The sequence below is a fragment of the Scardinius erythrophthalmus genome, assembly GCF_964197995.2.
Source record: "Scardinius erythrophthalmus genome assembly, chromosome: 20".
Lineage (NCBI taxonomy): Eukaryota > Metazoa > Chordata > Actinopteri > Cypriniformes > Leuciscidae > Scardinius > Scardinius erythrophthalmus.
Genome location: NC_138240.1, coordinates 10,881,209 through 10,903,683, shown reverse-complemented (window position 1 = coordinate 10,903,683; position 22,475 = coordinate 10,881,209). Strand labels below are relative to the sequence as shown.

Sequence of the window (22,475 nt, the reverse complement as noted above, 5' to 3'; positions counted from 1 at the left end):
GTTTGCTTTCTATCATGCTGTGATGTTAATATTCAGATTATTGGTTGATCAATATGGGTAATGCCATATTGAATATTAAATGACTGAAAATGAGGCTGTGAAGGATATACTTAATCTCTACAATGGCATGTACGGTACAAAGTCCTAGATCATATGTAATTCTTAAACTTTCAAAACAGGATCTACAGGATGGAGACACACTCTCCCCAAGAAGTCAGACAATTTGGGACACAACCAAAAAGAGTGCAGTAACGTTGCTGGTTCAGTTGCGCAACGAAGGCAGGTTGGGTCAAATCAGGAAGTTTATTTCTGGACCAGTGAGTTATATGCACTACTTTGAATTTAATGAGAGCGTGCCTAGCATTAACTGATGATGAATGTATTCAGCATTGAGTCCCAAACATTTTCCTCAAGCACCAGGTTTAGCTCCTCCACCCAAAGTATCCACAGCGGAGCCATTGAGGGGAATTGTTTTGTATTAATTATAGTATAGATCTCAGAGATCGCCCCTTTTATGGATTTGTGATGTCCTAATATGTCCTCAAGAATATTCCAGGGTGGAATCAAGGGGAAATTAAGAAACTGCTTATGAATAAATTCCATATTGTAAAGTCTCTAAATAAGTGAGCGCTTGGTAAGTGAAATTTCTCTTGAAGTTGAATAAAGGATGCAAAAGTATTATCTATATATAGTTGGCCAACTGTAACTAAGCCATGATCCCTCCAATTGTTTTAGGCAAATTGAGTCTACTGAACAATCTTTGAAAGGTTTCGTCTGCTGAACAATTAGCATGTGGTTAAAAAAAAAACAGTAAAACCCACTGAACACAATGTACTTCTGTCCCTCACAGCCTTGTTTTCATTCCTGTCAAAAATTAAACATGGCGCTACCCTGACTAATAGTCTATTAGGCTGAATATTGAACATTGGTTCCATCTGATGCTTTCAGATCAGTTAACATTGACCATTAACACAGCTTTCCCTGGTGCACAGTGACTGTCTAGAGGAAGTTAAACGGCAGCCCAGTATAGTTGTCTCCACCACAGACTCCGTGTTTGTACTGTATTCAACATTATTTATACAGATTGTTGCTTTATTAATCCTTAAAGGGACAGTTAGTGGCCTTCGCAGATCATTAAAGCCTCAGTTTATTAAGATGTGGACATTACCACTCAAAAGTAATGTCTGCTGCTCACATTCCTGCTGTAATTTCAGTTCAAAATCATGTGTAGCTCTTAACCGCAATAACATTCCTTCTGGCCGTGTACACGCTGCATAGATTAAGGAATGACAGTCGCATTTAAATAAGGAAATTACCTTTATTAGCATTCTTTTTCTATATTAAATACAAAAGTCACTTCCAAAATTGCGTTTGAAATTATGATAATCTTGTGACTGTGAACAAGAAACATTAATGCCAACTGTTTAACGTATTGGCTGTGGCTAATATTTTATTTTTGACATGTTAAGGTCTACTAAACAGATGTTTTGTGTTCTTTAAGTGGCTGCTTTTAAACAATATGGACTCAATGTAAGGGGAAACCCCTGCCACATACCTTATTTTCTGTGTATTATAATTTTTTTCTAGCAATGCACAAACAGTCAACACCTTTTTTCAGTTTCTCAGTTCAGTTCTATAACTAACTGTTTTAATTTAATGCGAATACATTTTATTATCACTTCATTAGTTAGTGAATTTGGCTTTAGAATATGGTTATCAATAGAATTAAGTATTCAGAAAAGGAGTGGCAGCATATTTGCTCGTGTGAATGTGCGATTTGTTTGACACTTTTCTGGGGACTTGCTAAGAAACTGGCTAAAGTCATTAAAACTCTTTTCTGTACTTGTGCTTTTAATAAACATGAGATTGATTAGTATGCACAAACACACAAGCAGCAAGGAGAAAACCAAATTCACTTCTTTCAAGAACTGCATATGCAAATATAGACATTTAGAGCTTAAGTGTGAGAGGAAGTTAAGTCCTCTAAATGGAATTAGAGTCATGTGTGGTTTCGTATGCGTGTGATCGGTTTGATTGAACTCCCATTGATAATGTATCTAGGCTGTGGGCCTCTTTCCATCACTGCATTGTTGCCATTGTTTTCCTCACACACTTTCCCAGCATGCATCAAGAGATTTCTCTCCCCCTGAGCTTTAATTAGTGTTCACACACGCTTCAATTAGTGGGAATAGACACAGTAAAACAGTGCCAAAATCTTTTATTCAAGAGAGAGAGAAAAAGAGATTTTTGTGTGTGAATAAAATGCAGAATGGTTTCTTTGTGCGTGTGTATTGGTGAATTTTAATCTGCAGTTGTGGAATAGCACCAGACTTGGACACCACGAGACCACTGGAATCCGAATAAACTTGTACCAAACTCAAAGGTCATGGTGTGGCCTCAGTTAGAATAGTTTCATAGCGATATCTTTGAGTCATAGTTTTTAAATAGCTTCATTTTTGTCAGAGCCGTGACAAAGAGCAGTGGTGTTCATTCGGGAACTGCGAGTTGATTTTGGGTGATCCTGTTCCCCTTTTTCACACAATTTTTTTCTGTCTATTGTTTTTATCATTAGAAAAGACCAAAAATACAAAATAGACTTTTTCATATTGGAGATTAATTTAAGTGCGTGTGTGTATGTCTGTGATGTCCTGTGTTTCTTCAAGAAGCCACACAAGTGTACGGCATAAGAGCCTGTCCAACCACACAAGAATCAGTTCTCGATTCAGAGCGGCACCAAGAAATCTCTATACTTAAAAACAGATCACACACACACTTCAGATCTGGCCTCATGGTCTGTGTGGCTCTCCTCCAGTGGGATCTTGTACTCTCGGAAGTGGAGAGTAGCATCTGTCTATGCCCAGGCTGAAATGAGTTGGGCGTTTGAAGAGTTCTTCAGACGGTCGTTGAGAGAAGGGTATGGTTAACAGCGTTTGATTCAACTCTGAACGGACATGGCTGAGCAGGCCGTCCCTTAAGTGAGCAACACTGATCGCCTCGGCCATGGAAATAGGCCATATTTCACCTGGACTTAGAGAAGCACTCCTGAACTGAAGATTACTCAGTAGGTCCCATGGCGTCTGTACTTCAGCGGGGCACAGTCGGCAAAACAGCTCGCTGACTATGCAAACGCATTAATAATCACAACTGTTTGCCGTTATTTACCAAGAGCTGTAAATTGTACCAAAATTGCATATGTCATTCTTAAACCTGACACAGGGGGCAGCCTCTGAGGATTGATAAGAAAAAGATGTTGGGAGAAACATGAAGGGAGCCCGAAAACGATGAAAGAGTTTTTTTTTTGTCTTTATCATCAGATAACAGTTATGGTCCTGATATATCATTCAATATTATTATTATTATTATTTTTGTATACTCCTACTTTGTCAGCAGTTATTTAATCTAGTTTTACTCATAAGGCATTTTAGGAGAAACATCTGAGACATAGACATAACTGAGAATTCCTGAGATATAAAAATACAACTGGGTAAACTGGAAGGAGTGTTGTCCTGGGCCCTGTGATGGGAGGGGCTCACTTAAGGTCCTGTATCGTGTAGCACTACTTGCAGGGAGAGCGGGGTTGAGAGAAAAAGATGATAGAGATATGGAGAAGACAAGAGAGAAAGACAGCAATTTAGAGGAGAGAGGAGGTAAAATGTGATAAGGAGCAGGGTAATGAATTCTAATGCATGAGAGAACGGAGAACATCAGCTTTTCACAGCCCTTCTCTCGGTTTCCCAGCGGCCTCATCCTTATCTCCTCATCTCGTTGTTTTTCTCTTTCTTATCCTCCTGGAGTCACTCCCAGAAACCCAATATGTTCCTCAGCCGACCAATATGACACAGATGTGACCAGGTGCAAATACAGAGACCATTTGTTACCAGTGACTTACTACACTGTTAGAGCAGACATCATTCTATATCTCCAAATCTTGTCTGTCTCTTTTATATCTTTCTCTTTATCCTTATAAGGCTCTTGCACGTGACATCTTCCCCTTGTTCTGGTCAGGTCAGTATAAGAAGGGGGAAAAGCTTTGGTTCCACATGCATGCGCTAGCTGGAAAGAGTTTCTCTGATGGGGCATGAAGCCCAGGGGTCTGTGGCGTTGGACCGCTTTGCTTTATGTGTGTGTGGTTTTGCAGTCCTCCATGACTTGGCTGGATTTCTTCTATTAATACTCTGTTGATATTGGCACAGTGAGGTGGAATTATACTGTTTCTATTTGCTCTCTCTATCAGTACTGCAGGAACGCTGAATAAGGAAAGAGAACTGAGTCTTTAAGTGGCTTAGCACAATGAGCAGTAGGGTTTTTAGGAAGCGCCACCTTTCCTGTGATTCTACCTGGAGATTTTTACACTTTTTTTCCTCCCCATTAATGAAGGGATGTGAGTCCAGGAGGACTCAGCATCGTGTCAGGCTATTTTAGGGTAATACGTGACTTTAATTTCTGATGAGAGATTTGGTTTTTAACCAATCCATGAGCCTTATTCATGAACCGTGAGCAGAACAAATTTTGTAAAACCATTAGTAAACTGTAAAAATATTTGTATGTAAATTGTCCCATTTAAAAAGGAGTGTGGCAATTTACATATAAATGGGTTTATGAAATATTTTCAGTATAAACTTGTTCTGCTCGCGTTTCATGAATGAGGCTAAATGCTTAAATTTTACATGTTGATTTTGACAAAGCTATCAAAATCTAATTCCTGAAGACAAAGTCATGGACTTGTTTTAATCTTCAGTTTTGAGAAACCTTTTAGTATATGCATTTTTTAATCAGTAAAACAATCAACCTAATTACGGAGGGAAAAAAGACATTTAATTTTAAGCTTCAGGAAATAGTTTTTTTTAAAACTAGCATCCAGGAACCTCCAGGGGGCGCAAGAGGGTTCTAGGGGATCTAATTTTTTTATGTTTTTAATTGTATTTATCAGGACTTGTATTTATAGGACTGGCTAAGTTCATTGTAAACTGCTCTGGAACCATATTTATTGTGAAGTACACTTATAGAAATATTTTGAAATGTATGCATTTAACATCACTCTAATAATGGTTATAAAAAATGTTCACTTAATGCAAAGTCCAAATTTGAATTTAACTTGATTTGTATTTCATTTTGCTGTATTTTGTCGTACAGTAACAGAATTAAAGCCAATCATGTTTTATATAGCCACCAAAGTTTTTTTTAGAAAGGGGTTCCCACACAAGGACATCATTATATTTGAGGGTCTTTGGGATCAAAAAAGTTTGAAAAATCCTGATTGTATAATACATGAAGAAACGAGTATTTCTGAACTTGAGTCATCATTTAAATTATTAGTCATCTTTAAAGTTTTTTTTTTTTTTTGCTGTCTGAAATGGCTCCTTGATATGACTCCCCCCCCCCCCCCCCGGTGGTCCTGAGTGGTCTCTGGAGTGGCCCGGTGGTCTCCTCGTTAGGCCTAGATAACATAAACAGGTCGGAGGTCATGTTTATACTGCTGATCCACCTTTGCGCTCATGCCTCATCATCAGAGAGATGGACGGTTTCAGAGGGTGAAGAGGATAAGGTGTCAGCTTTCTTTTTAAACTGTTTTTTTCCCCCTCTCTACAGATAAAAGACAGAGGTCATGGACCACCAAACACAAATTTCCTCCTCCTGCCACTTGATAACCGGCAACGTCTTTAAGGAAATTCATTTTTAGGCCCTTTAAGGCCCTGAATGGGAGCATTAACATTTAAATGGGCGAACAATTGAAAAATGCATAAGGATACATAAAAAAGCCTTGTTCCTACTTTTTGGCCACTTTAAGGATCAGAAAGGCGGCGAGAGAGAAAGAGATTACTTTTAAAGCTGCTTTTCTGGAAAAGATAACAAGCTGTCCAGGTTCATTTCAATGTGAATGTGTGTGCGCGTATGATTTTCAGACCAGACACACTTTGTCCTTTCCATTTGCTTTATTGCTAGTCACACCTTTGGCTCCTGCTGGCAGTGTAAAATCCCAGACAGGAACATTTTGGCATATACAGATGTTTGGGCTGGAGTTCCACTTTGAAAACATGTGGGATGTGTTTTGAATTGCCTCACGATCTCTAAAAGTGTGAGAGTGTCCTTTTTCCAAATAGATCAAAACGCATCTTCACATGTTCGTGCAGAAGTTTAATGATGAAATGATCTAAAGGAGAAGAGGAATGTTGTTTTAGAATTTGAGAAATGATCTCACCCCTTCGTGACAGACTGTGACTATTCATCATTTATGTTTGCACTTTTGCACAGAAAAGCTGTCACATCTGCAAGAGAGTAAGAATGTGAAGGAGAGAGTGTGCAAATGAACGAATGACAGTGAGTGAGTGACATTCTGTGATACTGCGTTGACGTTTGGGATGTGCAAAACTACATATTCTCAAAATCGTCTTGTCGGTTGGTTTTCTGAATGACTAGGTCTAAAGGAAGGAAGCCCTGTGTGATTACAGGTTTAGGACAATCAAAAACTATTTTGAATGTCACACATTGACTTAAAGGGACAGTTCACCCAAAAATAAAAATTATATCATCAATTTCTCACCTTCATGTTGTTCCCATCATGTATGACTTTATTTTTTCTGCGGAGTACAAGAGAATTTTGAAAACTCTTTTTGCCACAACAACAATGGACCCCATTAACTTTAATTGTGTATGTGAATTGTTCCTGTTCCATGTAATAGAGAGTTATTTCATCTCACACAGGCACAGAACATACATGCTAGTTAGTCATTGGCTGTAGTCTTTGCAGTGTGTTAAAGTGCAACTTTTGGCCCAGACGCAGGTGATGCAAGGCAACAACACAGTCGGCTTTCGTCATAGTTCTTTCTTCTTAGTCTGCTTTCATGCTAAAACACAGCATGCCAAAAACTCTAAATTCCTCTTTTTTTCCCAAAAGAGATGAATGAAATCTCACTAATCGACTCATCAGTTGTTGACCAACTAGCCGACTAGCTGACCATCCTGACAATCCCTAGTCAATAATATTGAGAGATGAAAGGCAATGGGATTATTCTTATGCCAGAGGCTTTTTTTTATTCAATCTTTAAGCTGACCTGAGAGAAGGAAAGAAGAGGCGAGAGAAAAAGAGCTCTGGTTAACTGGCAGGGCCCCAGGCAATGAGTATTCAGAGAAAACTTTGATCTTCTGCTTGATGATTCTGACCTCATGGTTTCTTCACCACACTCCATTACAACAACGCACGGAGCGAGAGAGACAGACGGCTGTGGTAATTCTTTACTGTGGTCTGTGGTTTCAGTGTTTTTTTTGTTGTTGTTTTTTGAGGAATGGCTACTGTGAAATTAATCAGTCTCAGATTCCCTCTTGTTTTTCTACTCTAGTTTCTTTAGCTTTTTTGCTTTTTCATACATTATACCAGTTGCAGTGATGTTTGTAGGTGATGAATCCATGAATTTTCTACACTCTCAACTGAATCCACGAAGTCTGATTGTTTCTTGACAGGGCTTGAGTTGACCAATGAAATCAGCTGCAGGGCGGGGTTTGCTGATTTGGGAATCAACTGGGAAAAAGCTTTTGACTGACATGCAAAGTGACCAACCACAATTCGTTTTGATTTTACCTGAAACAATCTATATTGTTAAATGCGCTGTGTAAATGAAGGTGACTTGACTTGACCTAATGTTTAGAAAATCGTAAGTAAAATCATCTTTTAAAATTCTGACCAAAACTGAAAAGGTGTTAATTTGTTAGGTTAAACAGTTGTTAATTCTATATTTATTAAGTAAGTTAAAGCTGTATTTTACAATTTCCAATTTATTTCTCTAAACAATATTACTAGTAGAGATGCACTAATATTAGAAGAAATAGAATAAAATTCCGGCCAATAAGTCAGCCATTTTTTTCGTGTTTTGTTAAAAAAAGAGGCTGATATTAAAAGTTCCATGCTATTATGGATAGATGGATGGATGGGTGTATAGATGGATAGATAGATAATGATGGATGGGTGGATAGATGGATAGATAGATAATGATGGGTGGATGAATGGATAGGCAGATAGATAGATCATCATATATATAATTTTATTTACATTTTTTATTAGTATTTCATCAATAGAATGAGGTCCATTTATAACACATTTATAATCTGTTTGCAGGTTTATGTCATCTGAAAACAATTCTGAGATTTTCCTGGACTAAACAGGATTGTTTGGATATCAGTGCTTTTGTCCTAAACCTCACAAAATGCTCTTCTGTTGTTTCCAAACCTTTAATGTCCCTTAATTAGAGTATTGATCCACTCTAGGTTTACTTAGATCTGAATCACAAACACCTTCGATATAGTCTTGTTTTGTGGCATTAAAAGCCACTAAAACACTCAAGAGGTTGTTCCTTGATAAAGCTGCTGCCATGAACTTGACAATGACAAGTACAAATGTGTTTTCTGTAACAAACTGAGAACTAAAGTTTAGCTGTTCTTTTTAGTGAAGGATTGAAAAAGGAAATGTTAGTACGTTTATCGCTACCTGCTGCTCAATCTGAACGACGCCGAATGATGCTGAGACAGAAAGAGACAGAGCAATGGAGGTTACTGGACATAAACGGTCATTTGTATTCAGTTCATGCTCACTCCCATACTGCCCGTTTATCATCCTTGCCTAGAGGTGGATTTGCGTGCTTTATACTGGTACAACTTTATGCTCACTACTGAGATGCTGTGGATTCCTGTGGAGTGTGTGATGATGGGGTTGTGTGTCTGTGTGGGTTTGTGTTCCCCTTTGGTGGTATAAGATTGCTTAAAATCTGTGACAGGCCCCAGAGGAGAGTCGATTCAGTCCATCTCAGTGTGAGGTTGAAACCTCCGTGTTTCTCCAGGGTGGTGGATGTGATCAATGGGGTGGGGAGGGACAGGCTGGTGGAGATGGTGATAGCCAAGGCTGTGCCTGGGGAATCTGACGTGTCTGTGTATGTGTCAGTATCTAGGGTGCAGGAAGAGTGAGGAACAGCATTGAGGATTCACTTACACTTACATCGACATATCAGATTTAGAGACCCGGTTCAAACGTACAGGCACAGGAAGCCAGGCTGCCAACACAAATCTTTTCTGTTCATCTGCTCTCAGCACAGTCGGTGGACACTCGAAACGCACAGTGTGCCATAACGGTTGTCGGCTAATATTAGAGTTTTTTTTATTCTTTTTTTTTATTGTCATCAGCAGATAACGGACTTCATTGTGCATGAATATTTTTAAAACGTACATAATACATTTGTAATGCCTAAATTCACTTGTAGCCTTTATTACAATTGTGTATATAATTATTATTTTTTTTTTTACAATTATTTTTATTTATCCTATAACTAACTGTTGTAGTCTTGATATATTATACAATATTAATGGTAAATATTGCTGTAATATATCCCTAACTATTAATTAATAAATAAACAAATAAAATTAATTAATTTTAAAATTATATAATTTTATATCAGCTATTTATCAATTTTGGCCATAGCATGATAATTATTTTCATTTTATTGATAACGGATTTTAAATATTGATTGTCAGAATATAAATATTGATTAGTCCGTAGTAGGGGTATAGCGATATGACCTTATTTCACGATATGATACATTTTATTCACGATAATGATATATTACGATGTAGTTATTTTATTATTTTATCTAATTTATATTATTAAAAAGAAGAAGAAGAAAAAAAAGCACATTTTCAAACAATAGGACAAAAACAATGTAACAAAAATATGAATTATATAAATTAAGTTTTTCAGGTACAATAGGTATATTTAACATGTAGTTAGAATTAGTACAGAAAAGTCATCAAATGTAAAATGAAATATTGCATATAAATTATAAATTAAAGGAACACTCCACCGTTTTTTGAAATAGGGCTTAATTATTCACTTTCTTTCCTACTTTTAGATAGGTGGGCAAATGCATTTTTGTCTCAGTGCATGCATTGTTTTAGTTTGACAGGGTCAGCGCTAGCTTAGCTTAGCATAATGAATGGAATCCTTTGTTGTCAGCTAGCATGTCCTGAGTAAAAGTGATATAAAAAAAAAAAACACTTAATTACTTCTTGTGGCCTGCATATTCACAAAAAGTACAAATAGTGATGCATATTAACTCTAGGCGATTTCCTAGGCAGATATTGACTTATATATTAAGGACTATATTAGGGGGAAGCACAGGCGAAGCACTGCTACTTGGGCATGATATCTCTGCGCCCAAGTAGCAGTGCTTCGCCTGTGCTTCCCCCTAATATAGTCCCAAGTCAATATCTGCATAGGAAATCGCCTAGTGTTAATCTGCATCACTATTTGTACTTGTTGTGAATACACAGGCCACAAGAAGTAATTAGGTGGGGGTTTTTTTATATCACTTTTACTCAGGACATGCTAGCTGGCAACAAAGGATTCCATTCATTATGCTAAGCTAAGCTAGCGCAGACCCTGTCAAACTAAAACAATGCATGCACTGAGACAAAAATGCATTTGCCCACCTATCTAAAAGTAGGAAAGAAGGTGAATAAGCCCTATTTCAAAAAACGGTGGTGTTCCTTTAAATATAAATGTATTGTTAAAACTAAAAAAAAGTTACTCAATCAGGAATAATTCAGGAAGTTATTTTCCCTCTTGTTTGATTCACATTAATGACAGAGCAGCAGGTACTGTAGGTATATTAGGCCACTGTCACTTTAAGACCAAACGCACAGATCCATTATACTGATACACATCTGGTTTACACCCAGCTGTTTACTTTTACTTGAGACATAATCAGCTGTGTTTACATGAATAATCCACACGATGGACTTTGAAGATTTTGACATAATTGCGTATGTATCTGACCATTCAAGCGCAATGAAATTTGAAAGAGAACTGATCGAATGCTGAGAGACACAGCTTTCTGTGTACACACTTTTGCTGTGTGTCAGTCAGCGCGTGCACCGCATTGAGTTCTTTTTCACTGCTTATTGCAGCTTAATGTGCTTTTTAACATCGAGGACATCCCAAATTCACGATCGCCTTATGAGAGAGACAGATTTCTGTGCACGCACTTTGGCAAGTTTGGAGTTCCTTTTTAGGATATATTGCGCTTATAACTCTTTTTAACATCAAGCACGTCCCGCTCTATATATTCTCATTCATGCATTTCATCACTTTCTTCACAAGTGTCTACAGTGCTATAGCAAAATCTCTTTAACAATAGACATTTTATTCCATGGTATTGGTAACAATATATATCGACATGCTCCCCATGCCTATGTAGTTGTGACATTGTTAAATAATATTATTTGGAATTATAGTAACTTTAACTTAATTTAATATGGCATTAACAATTTTAAAGCCATTTTCCATTAATTTCCTCTTTGACTTAGGTTTCATCCAGTTTCTGGATGGATTTCACTTGCATCCACATAATGAAATGACTCCACCGCTACACACACACACACACACAGGAAAAGTCTAAGTGAAGCTAATGGAGAAGAGGTTAAAAGAAGGAAAGATCCTCTGGAGGAAAAAGTAACCTGAGTGTCATTCACCTTATCTATTCTCTCAAATTAGGCTCATTATGTTGTTTTTCTCTTGTTTTCTTTGTCTGTATATTATTTCACGCAGATGACCTCAGTGTGTAATTTACCTTCTGTTCTTTCCTCTCTTCACATTTCTTCTTTTCTCTTTCCTTTGCTCTCAATTCCCTTCCAAAACACACACATTTACTTGTAGGCTTTACTTACACAGCAGATAAAACTGATTTATTGTTCATGTCAGATCATTAGGACTGACAGTCTGTACTGCCATTTTGCAAGAAATCAAATCTGTTTTTGTTCAGACAGTGTCATCAATATCCAGGATATCTACATTGATCGTCATAATAATGACTTCAGCTCAACTTGACACCAGGAAAACAGTGGTTGTCACTGAGAAAAATGAGGATGGAAAAAATAATATTTTATTCTTTACTCGATTACATCATTTTCAGAATAAAAATTAAATGTAATAATTTTTATAATTTACTTTATTTATTAATCATTTTTTTAAATGAGTCTATCCCAGAATGTCTCCGAAGGGATGTTTTGTCTGATTTAGCTTGCTTTGTGGACAAATTTGTCAATTAAATATAGCCAGATATACCCGCACACACACATTGTGGCAGATTAGAGCAAATTTGCTGAAACCATTCTACTTTATACAAGCTTTGAAAAACTGTCTAATTCAGACATCAGAGACGGCTTTATCTGTACTATTTTCCCAGTCTCCCATTACACACAAATGCATGAAACAAAACGGATTATCCAAATGTGGCGCCCGACACATATGCAAAAGGGCGACACTAAAGAACCTTCAGAAAGCATGTGCTGCATATTGATTAACATTTGATCCTTTTTGCTTTCATCTTCACTGTTCCCTAGGCTCTAATCCAACCCTCAAGACCTGTCTGTCTGCCTGCATTGACCCTCTTACTCTCTGCTCCTCCAGGGGTGAGGCCACATAAGAGCCCGGGTGGTACCAGTCCGCCCAGATTGATTACTGGTCCGCCTAGTGTCAGAATATACTAATGGATATAATGAAAAAACAAAAGCAAAAACAAAGGAACTGCCTTTTTTTGGTAGCTCAAATATTATATTAGAATGTATTGTGTTGTATTATATTATATATATTATATTATATTATATTATATTATATGAATTGTCATATTATTATATTATATCAGTCATTAAGATTTTAAAAACAATGTAAAATAAGTTTCTGTTATAATATATTTTACAATGTAATTTACTCCTGTGTTGACAACTGAAGTACACACACACACACACACACACACACACACACACACACACACACACACACACACACACACACACACACACACACACACACACACACACAAACACAAACTCTGTCCAATCACATTAAGATTTCTAGCCTTGTCATTGCTCTTCTCCGTGGACACCTTGGTATTTCTTGAACACGTACTGTACCTTGTGCCCTTTGGGAATAACAGAAATAAGAACTAAGGAATTCTGGGAGGGATGATAAGGGCAGATGGATGATCTTGGCTCAGGGATGAGAGGAGTGAGCTGATGAATCCAATACTGATGTCAGCAGGGGGATGGCTGTGAAAGATGTAGTGAGAGGAGGAGTAATGGGTGGAGGAGGGAAGAGAATTATGTTTGTAAAAATGCTCCGCCAGCACTGGTTGGAGATGCTGGTCTCTCAGCCTGAGGCTGTCAAGCAGGGGATCACTGCTGTCATACGAGTACATATACTGATCACTAATGGTGTTTCTTTGTGGACAGATTCGACACTGTGTCCTCCTAACCAAGAGTGACATGATAAAGTCACAAGCGATATAAGTTCTTCCATGTACAAAAAAAGTTTGTGGTCCATAAGATTTAATTTCTTTTTTTGAAAGTAATTTATATTTTTATTTAGCAATTACACATTAAATTGATCAAAAGTGACAGTAAAGATAAAAAAATAAGAAATTGAGCACCAAATTAACATATTAGAATGATTTCTGAAGGATCATGTTACATTTTCATGCTGAAATTTCAATTTTAAGTACATTTAAAATGGTTAAAATATTAAAATGGTTATTTTAAGTTGTAATATATTTCACAACATTACATTTTTAATTTTTTTATCAAATGCAGTCTTGGTGAGCATGAGACTTTTCCAAAATTAAAAAAATCGTTTTTGTTTTTTTTTGCCACCATGTCATTACTGAAAAGGATATTTTGAGAAGAAAATGTTGTGATATAATGTGTTACATTTTTATAAAGGCATTAAAAATGGCTACTTCTTGAGGTCAGTTCGAAATTCAAGCAGTGATAACAGTGAATTAGATTGACGAAGAACGCAACTGCACACTACTGTCTTAAAGGAACACGCCGACTTTTGGGGACTTTAGCTTATTCAGCCTATCCCCCAGAGTTAGATAAGTCCAGAATATAGTTCTCAGTATGTCTACGGTTATAAGATGTCTGTGTCTCATGTGACCTTGTTATTTGTACACGCTGTGACTATACAAATAACAACATGTAAATAGGAAAATGTTGGCGTTATTTTGTCACTTATTTGGAGCAGTGTGCTAGCTGGAGCCGTTTACCTCCAGTCATTGTGCTAAGCTAGGCTAGCGGTGGGTAGTCAGAGTTACGGTAGTCTGTGCGTCAGTCAAAGTTACGGCACGTATGGAGATGAAAAGGGTATGTATAGATTTATTTAACTCTGGGGGATACGGTGAATAAGCTAAATTCCCCAAAAGTCGGCGTGTTCCTCTAAATTGCCATTGGTCAATGAATACGTCAGAGAGCGTTGCAGAAAAAGTTAAATTTTTTTCATTAACTTTAGGTTATGTGACGAGTGTAATTTCACTGTACACTCTTGCCTCTACCTCCATGTGACACACCATCTCCATTTGCAGCGTTCTCTGTCATAATGTAAACTCTAGTGTCTAAGCGACTTTAAAGTGCACTCTCTCTGTCTTCCTGTCTCACTTTCTCTCTCTCTCTGCTAGGTCATGTTTTGGTTTTTCTGCTGAAGGAAGGTGCTAGGAATTGTTCCCCATAACAGTAATAGAATATTTCTCTCCTGCTCTGCAAACAGTTTCCACGGCAACAGCTGGGAGGGGGTAGGTGTGGGGGGGGGCTGCTTTATGAAAACCTGCAGAGCCATAGAAAGTATTCATCTTATGTTTTGTATCAGCAGTGATAGTGCAGACAGACACACACGTGAAATGAGGCAGCACAGGTCGTGACGCAGCTCGGCAACAGCATGCATCTGTGAATTCATTCCGTCCATGATGGATGTTTGTCATCACGATTCACCTGACCCAACACTGAGAGTGAAATGTCTGACACTGATGACCAATCTCATTATTATTTCCACCGGTAATAACGATCATCCATCACCCAAGAGACTTTGATCGGTGCAGTGTAACGAGAGGTGGAAACGGTGGAGAGGAATTCTGTGACATTTCTGTAATCACTCAATGGAATATTTGATTATCTAGGACTGTCATTTCCACCGCGATGCCTCGACCGCACGGTCCATTTCACCAACATATGAGATTTTATATCAGTCAACTTCCCCCGTTGATCCTGCACAGATTACTGCCAAAAGTCTCAATCAAAAGCCTAATTTCTTACCGTTCCACCCCTCCACGCTTGAACCGACTTGTGAACGAGTACATTTATAAACAACAAACAGCATGTCACACACCAACTTTTAACAGCGCAGCAGTCTGGTATTTCTTTCCAATATAGTGACATAGTATCTTGTAGTGTATGTGTGTGTAATTCTATCCACACAGCGTACTACTTATGGGAGATTGGGGTTGAGGGGGGATGGAGGGGCTATATTTAGCTGACCTGGGTGCCCGTGAACACAGGGTGGTGGGCAGGGAGACAGGTGCAGACCTGCCATTATGGAAGAATAGAAAGCCCCTGCGGACACAGAACAGAGCTCTAGTTGACAGGAATAAACCGTGTGTGTGTGTGTATATATATATATATATATATATATATATATATATATATATATATATATATATATATATACATACACACACACACACACACACACACACACACACACACACACACACACACACACACACACACACATACACATATGTACACACATATGTGTACATCTTTGATGACCAACTTTGAAAACAACTTTACGCTTTTCCCTCATTTAATATGAATGCAAATGTGTGTGCGCCTCTTCTCATAGTTAGAATTTGTAGCCTACCAAATCAAAGAACCTTTTCTATTTGTTTGTGTTCTCCTGGGCCTGCTGTGGCCTGGTTGTACAGTGTGCTTACAGAAAAGGGTAATATATAATAGATAATAGAAAGAACGAGAGTGGGAGCGTGAGAGAGAGAAAGCTATACATAAAGAACCTGTCCCTCAATTATCAGAACCTCAAAACAAATCTCCATCCCTTTCCCTGGCCCTTCCTTTATCCACACACACACATACTTGTGCTTTCAGCATTATGGGCATTAGCTCGCCTGTGCTTTTGAAAGCTGTGAGTGACACTAACTATAGGCTGTGCCTTTCACTGCAGGTCTGGTTGTTTAAGAGTGGAACAGACAGCTTGTCACCAGGTCGTCATAGTGACAGCGACCTCACCGCCACTAACCGGCGGCCTGCCAGTGCGTGTGTGTGTGTGTGTGCGTGTGTGTGTGTGTGTGACTGACCATGCGAGAGGCCCACTCTCCGCTTCGATGCCTGTGTGTCGAGAAAGCAGATATGTCCTGATTACTCTGACACGTTTGGCCTTGTAATAAAGCACGTCGCTAAAATCGGCTTTCAGATGCTTTTAAAAGGCTTCTGGAAACGCTGTTTGGATTTCATAGAAAAGGCTACAGTCTTTACATTTTGCGGCATTCGGTTCATAATTCTTGCGTGGATCCCTGCTGTGCTGGCAAAGATCACCGGTTGACTAATGGCACAGTCAAAATACAACCTGCACAACTCTGTTAGAAAGCAAATTCATCACGGTTTGTAGCATTGGGACATTTGTTTTTGCTAGGTAAAGGCAGGGAGTTAAAGAGATAGCTCACCAAAAAGAATCTAAATTCAGTTCAATAATAACCTTTTTTTTCTGTGGATCACAATGTTTGTGCACCTTTTTTCATTAAGAGAAATTGAAGTATCTGTCAAATCCCATTCACTCAAGCTTAAACCAACATAAACCTCTTTGAGAGCCGTGGATGAAGAATTTCAGCGAAGACTGATTTGACATTAGGAGAAGTCAACAGTCAGGTTGTGCAAAGTAAAGAGCATGTTTTCCATAGGGGAATTCATTTTTAACTTATATAACTTATAAACCATCAAAGATAGACCTACCGTGAGTTTTGAACTTTGTTTTTCCATATTCTCTAAGAAAAGTTTTTTGTACTAATTTTTCAAAGGTGTTTTGTATTGTATTTTGAAGGAAATGTCTGTAAACTTAACGGATAATGTCCTGGCAGAAAATGACCTTTTCTGTTTTTCTACAGATTGTTTTTTTTTTCTTACAGTGTAGTTTTTAATCTAATTACATTATTTGCAGTGATCCATGGGATTGCTAGCCTAGAAATCTAGACGCACCTTATAGCGGCAGCAAAATGTATTTTGCAGCCAGGGCAGTCTAGCAACTCTCCATTGACTTTCGAGCTGCAAAAATCTAAATTGGGTCAGGCCAATCACGTCGTCTATAGAGTAGGCGGGGCGGGCTTAACATAATGACGACAGAGTTGCGACGGTTACCTGCCACTTGAAAACAAAGAATGACGGCTGCTGCAGGCGAACATCTTTCGAATCGGCTTTGTCCGCGACTCTGGAGGACTTGGAGTTAGGTTTTTCTTTGAGAAAAGAGCAAAGAACGGCACTAAGTCATTCTTAAAAAAAGGAAGATGTGTTCGTAGTTTTGCCGGCCAGATATGGCAAAAGTTGAATCTATCAACTAGCTCTGTGTGGGAAAACGCTCTGGTTGGTTGAAGCGCTATCCTATTGCGTGCAGAGGGAATTTGAAAGACAGCCGTTTATCCCGCCCCTCGGATTGAGACGTGTCTATGGTGAGTTGCCAGACCCAACATCTTGATGTAGGTCTGGCTTGCCAGGCTATGGGATTGCAGTTCATTCCCTCAATAATTAAGTGCTTGTATTTTTTGGGGGGTCTGATTTTCAAATATTTTTTTATGCTTTAAATCGAAGTTTGTTTTTTGTTTTTTAATGTGGTGATATACCAGAGAGTTGGTTGGCTTGTTTCTGGTCTTTTTTTTAAATCCCTGTGGAAGAAATGAATTGGTAAAATAGCTATGGAACCAAGGTGGTTTAGAAAACATGGGAACTGGTGTGCTCTGATTTCAGTGTCCATGTAATTGGTTCTACTCACCACTCTGAGCAGGATTCAAACCCAGGTCTTCGGCATGGGAGGCGGGCGCTAACAAGGACACTAAAGACCACAGCCTCTAGCATCAGACTCTAGATCGCCTCTTGAGGCCAGGGGAGGCCATATGTAGAAAGGGAATCATACAGGTTTGGAATGACATGAGGCAATTGTGACAGAATAAAAAAAAATTTGATGAACTATCACTTTAACGTACATCCTCAAGCAAAAAACATATTGTTATTCCGGTGGTTGATTTTAAAGACCTCTCCACCTCCTTACAAATAGTCATGCGCACACGGACTCGCATTCAATTTAACCCAAACAGGTCCCTCTGGGAAGCCACCATATGAGGCATTAGTGTGTAATTTGAGATTATGAGGTGGACCGGAGGTTTAGTGATTTTTATCGGAGGCTCCATTTCAGCCATGGAGCCAAGGTCAGATTCGCAGCGAGGGGACGGGGAAGAGGGGGAGTGCTGGTGCATGATGGGAAGGGGCCCATTGGGGCCTGTGTGTGTGTGTGCATATGATAGGGGTGAAAAGGAGCTTCAGGCGGAGAAATGAGGAGATCGAAGGCGGAGATTGCGCATATCATGGATGGAGAGAGCGCTAAAGGAGAGGAGGAGGTCAGCGGCAGAGGAAAGAAGGGAGAGAGGGAAAGTTTGGAAGGGTTATTATCTCAGGATGTGATGAGAGATGGGAGAAGTCAGCATTTGGCACGTTGGCCAGTCGAGCTGAATCACAGGCCAATTTAATCTAAGATAGATGCTCCTTGACTCACCCGCCGCAAGAGAGGGATGTTGCACGAGTCAAGAATAGAAAAGAATCCTGGTGAGTGGATAGAAATCACAGCTGATTTCTTTAACTTCACACTGCGTGATTATGATAAGTGGGCCTTTTAACAACCTGAACCTCTGTCAAGCATTACAAATCGCTCAGGATTTGTTTAAAACTCCCAGACTTTTTAAGTGATTGGTTCGAAAGCCCTTAAATTCCCCTCTGAGGCATGATGGTATGCACGTTCAGAAAAGAAATCTGAAGTGCACTCAAGTATCGGTACAAATTAGCATCCCACTGTGTACAAACTACCTAAGTGTTGACAAAGAGATACGCTGAGGTAATAGAGTTTCAAATCTGTCTATATTAGAGCGAGACGAGAATGAAAGCAGAGATAAATGCTTATCCATGAACTTCACTGTTTTTGTTTCGTGCATTGTTACATTTTTCACGGATATCAGTCGATCTGGTTGTTTCTGTAAGTCCACTGGTGTGGAGTGAGTGGAGCTGAGCAGGCATTTTCAATTCACTCTCTATGGGTGGCGGGTAGTGTGTGAAACTGTTGATTGACAGCGGAGTTGAGAGCGTCAAAAAGTTGAGAAATTATTTCTCCTAGCCCAGTGGAGTCAGTAGAGATTTTTACATTTGTAAATGTTTATATTGTATTATATTATTTATATTTTAGATATATATTTTGTGGAGATATTTATATTTGTACTCTAAATTTTCAATTTTTTTTTGTTCCATAAATTGTTTTCTTTAAATTTTTTGGTCCCACTTTATATTAAGTGGCATTAAGTACTATGTACTTGCATCAAAAAAATAAGTACAATGTACTTATTGTGTTCATGTTGTATTGATACACTTGTTAATGTTGTATTGTACACTTTTGCTGCTATTGAGGTGTGATACGGGTAAGGTTAGGGACAGGTGTGGTGGATTGGGTAGGTTTAAGGGTGAGTTAAGATGTAAGGGAAGGGTCAACTGTGTAATTACAAATGTAATTACATAAATTAATTACAGCTGTAATTACATGCAGGAATTTTTAAAATGTAAGTACAATGTAAAAACATGTAGTTACACAATAAGTACATTGTATCAAATTATTAATTTCAATGTAAGTACATAGTACTTAAAGCCACTTAATATAAAGTGGGACCCATTTTTTTGTCATATAAAAGTTTCTAGAAAATATTCAAAAAATTATCACATTATACCAACGTTTTTGTTCAATTATTATTATTATTGATCAATTTTTATTTTTATAATTTCATATTTTTGAAATTTTTTCATAATACATGATATTTTTTAATTAAATTTAAAAAGTTTTCTTTTTTCGCTCAAATTTCGCTCAAAATGAAAATATATTTCATGTTTTAATTTAGACGTTAAATGCAATTTACATGTTGTTGTTTTTTTTTTTGTATTTTTTTGTATTGCAGCTAGGTTGTGGTTGGATTGTTTTCTGTGCCAGTGGGCAGGAATCTCTGAGTCTTGGTTTTACCTACACACACATCTCATATTCACATCTCCGCTGCGGCACGACTACAGCGCTCACACTGTCACGCATCACGTCTGTATCTGAGAGAGACTCATACCGGCACCTCACATTAATCTATTCACTCAGAGAAAGACAGAGAAAGAAAGAAACAGAGCGGCCCATTTATCTCTACGTTCCACAGAGTCACCGGCCTCATCTCCATCTGTCATTTAGAGGTGGAAGGGGTTGCCTTTGAGCTTCTCACATGCCTGATACTCACGGGTGTGTGTTGCGGAGCTGAACACCATCCCTGATGTTTTATTCCCTTTAATTTTACTCGTGCTCTTCCAGTACTCCCTCATCGAATGAAACTTTGAGCAGAGCTTTAGTGAGCCTCCGCCACAGATGCTTTCCAGATGGATTGTTTGGATTGTGTTGTGAAGGTTACTAGCCTTCATTATCATCATCATCATCATCATAATCTTCTCAGTCATCATTACCATCCTCTTCCTCATGAATTCCCACTCCTTATTGAGCCATCGTAGGAACATTACCAGAATGATAATTAGCAGTCGACGGCTCATGAATATATAATTAAAGCTGGTTCTCTGAGCCAGTGAGTGGGCCTTGTGTTCAGTGCCTAATTAATTAAACATCAGAGTTTCTGAAGCCTTTTGATTAAAGATAAAGAGGAAATATAATGACCAATAGAAAACTTTTTAAATAAGATGAAAAGAGCAGTTCAGAAGCGTTTGCATTTTGCAAAGCATTTTATTGGTAAGGGTTTGAGTTTCACAGATGACTATTGGCACTATGGGAGTTCTTTGGGTCAGAGGTCAGGTGTCATCCAAGGAGGTATAAAAGCGATCTGTTAGCATTCCCGTTTATCTCATTGCCTGTACTTTAGCTTTTGAATGGCAAAAACTTTTGAACGTCAGTGGAGAAAGACTAACTAGAACATGTTGACAGGTTTTCTGGTGAGTGCCTTCTTCATTGACTATCTTTAACCCTGTCCCCCAGAGGTGATGTCAGTCATGGTAACCCTACTAAATAATGCTAACTAACTCCGTTAGGCTGAAAAAGGGCCTCCAGATACCTCCCTAAAGCCAAGCCACAGTCCTTGGCGCCTTGAGATATAAGCTCAGCTCTGTTTGATTTGCAAATCCTGGCAACTCGCTGACAGACGGGAGAATATTTACTCCTCTTTGCCTGTGTTTAAACATTCCGGGCACGGCAAGCACAGAGCTCGTGTTAAACATTAATCAGATTTATTCAAATGCCATTTGTAATTATCATGATCTCTGATTAGACTTGTAAATGATGTCTCTGAGACCAGGATGGAGCTAGACTCCAGGCTTTGGAGTTTGGCTGCAGGTGGGATTATTCTTATGGATTATAGAGGAGACGAGGGGAAAAGAGTGAAAAGGAGGGGTAAGATAAGTACACTGAGACGTATGTGTGTGCGTCTGTGAAGAATGAGATAATAGAGGGAGAAAAGCACTTACAATTAGCCAAGCACAGCAGAATGTGCCCTCAAGTACCTAAGATCCACAGACCACATTTCCATGTACTTTAGTGATTTGCTTTGTTACAGAGAATATAAATCTTAGGATTTAGTGAGTATAAGATCAGAAAAGAGAGCAGTAATGGTATTACCATGGCACTTTGAAATTTCAATACCAATAATTTTAATAATTTCTTTTTGTTATTTATGCTGGATCATGTTTGATTCAGTTAACGGCTGATGTGAATGGAACACTATTGTAAAATACTCTCCTGCGGTATCTTTTAGTTCAATACTGTTTTTTTACTGTAGTTTTTGAAGCTCCAAAAAGCGCATCCATCCATCATAAAAGTAATCCATATACTCCAGGGGGTTAATAAAGGCCTTCTGAAGTGAAGCGATGCATTTTTGTAAGAAAAATATCCATATTTATAACTTAATAAACTATAATCACTGGCTTCCGGTAAAGGCCGTACGGCCTCTAATTCCAAACGGAAGAGTGACCTCTGACCCAACGCATGACGAATTGATGAACGCGGAAGGATAGAGCAAAACAAAACACTGGTCACGAATTAGAGGTCTAAAATGAACATTTTTAAAGAGAAATGTCGGAGGAGCTTGAGTTTGTTGCCCAGCCCCATTTGTTTGAACCATGAGTGGCGTCTACTCACCTTACGCTACTCCTCTGTCATAGGTCAGTCTTTTGCTGGAACTAGATTAAATATAGTTTATGAAGTTATAAATACTTTATGGGTGAATTAACCCTTTAACAGCCCTGCTTCTGAATCTAGAGCGAATCAGGTGATGAGTGCAGTCCAATTCCCAAACAAATGACTCTTATGAAATGGTTCCTTTTTG

General features: G+C 38.4%; 1 protein-coding gene across 7 annotated transcripts in view; it reads left to right on the top strand.

Annotated features, from left to right (window-relative positions):
• Positions 1 to 22,475, top strand: part of sema6bb (sema domain, transmembrane domain (TM), and cytoplasmic domain, (semaphorin) 6Bb) — a 122,975-nt gene that overhangs the window by 21,737 nt on the left and 78,763 nt on the right. For 3 of the 7 annotated variants that reach the window (XM_081349703.1, XM_081349697.1, XM_081349701.1), the window contains one exon: positions 12,382 to 12,450. The exons of the other annotated variants lie outside the window; for them this stretch is intronic. Coding sequence is in view for 1 of the 3 variants with exons in the window: in XM_081349697.1 (XP_081205823.1) it covers positions 12,382 to 12,450 (69 nt within the window). In the remaining 2 variants the exon portion in view is untranslated. The remainder of the gene's footprint in view (positions 1 to 12,381; positions 12,451 to 22,475) is intronic. 7 annotated transcript variants of the gene reach the window in all.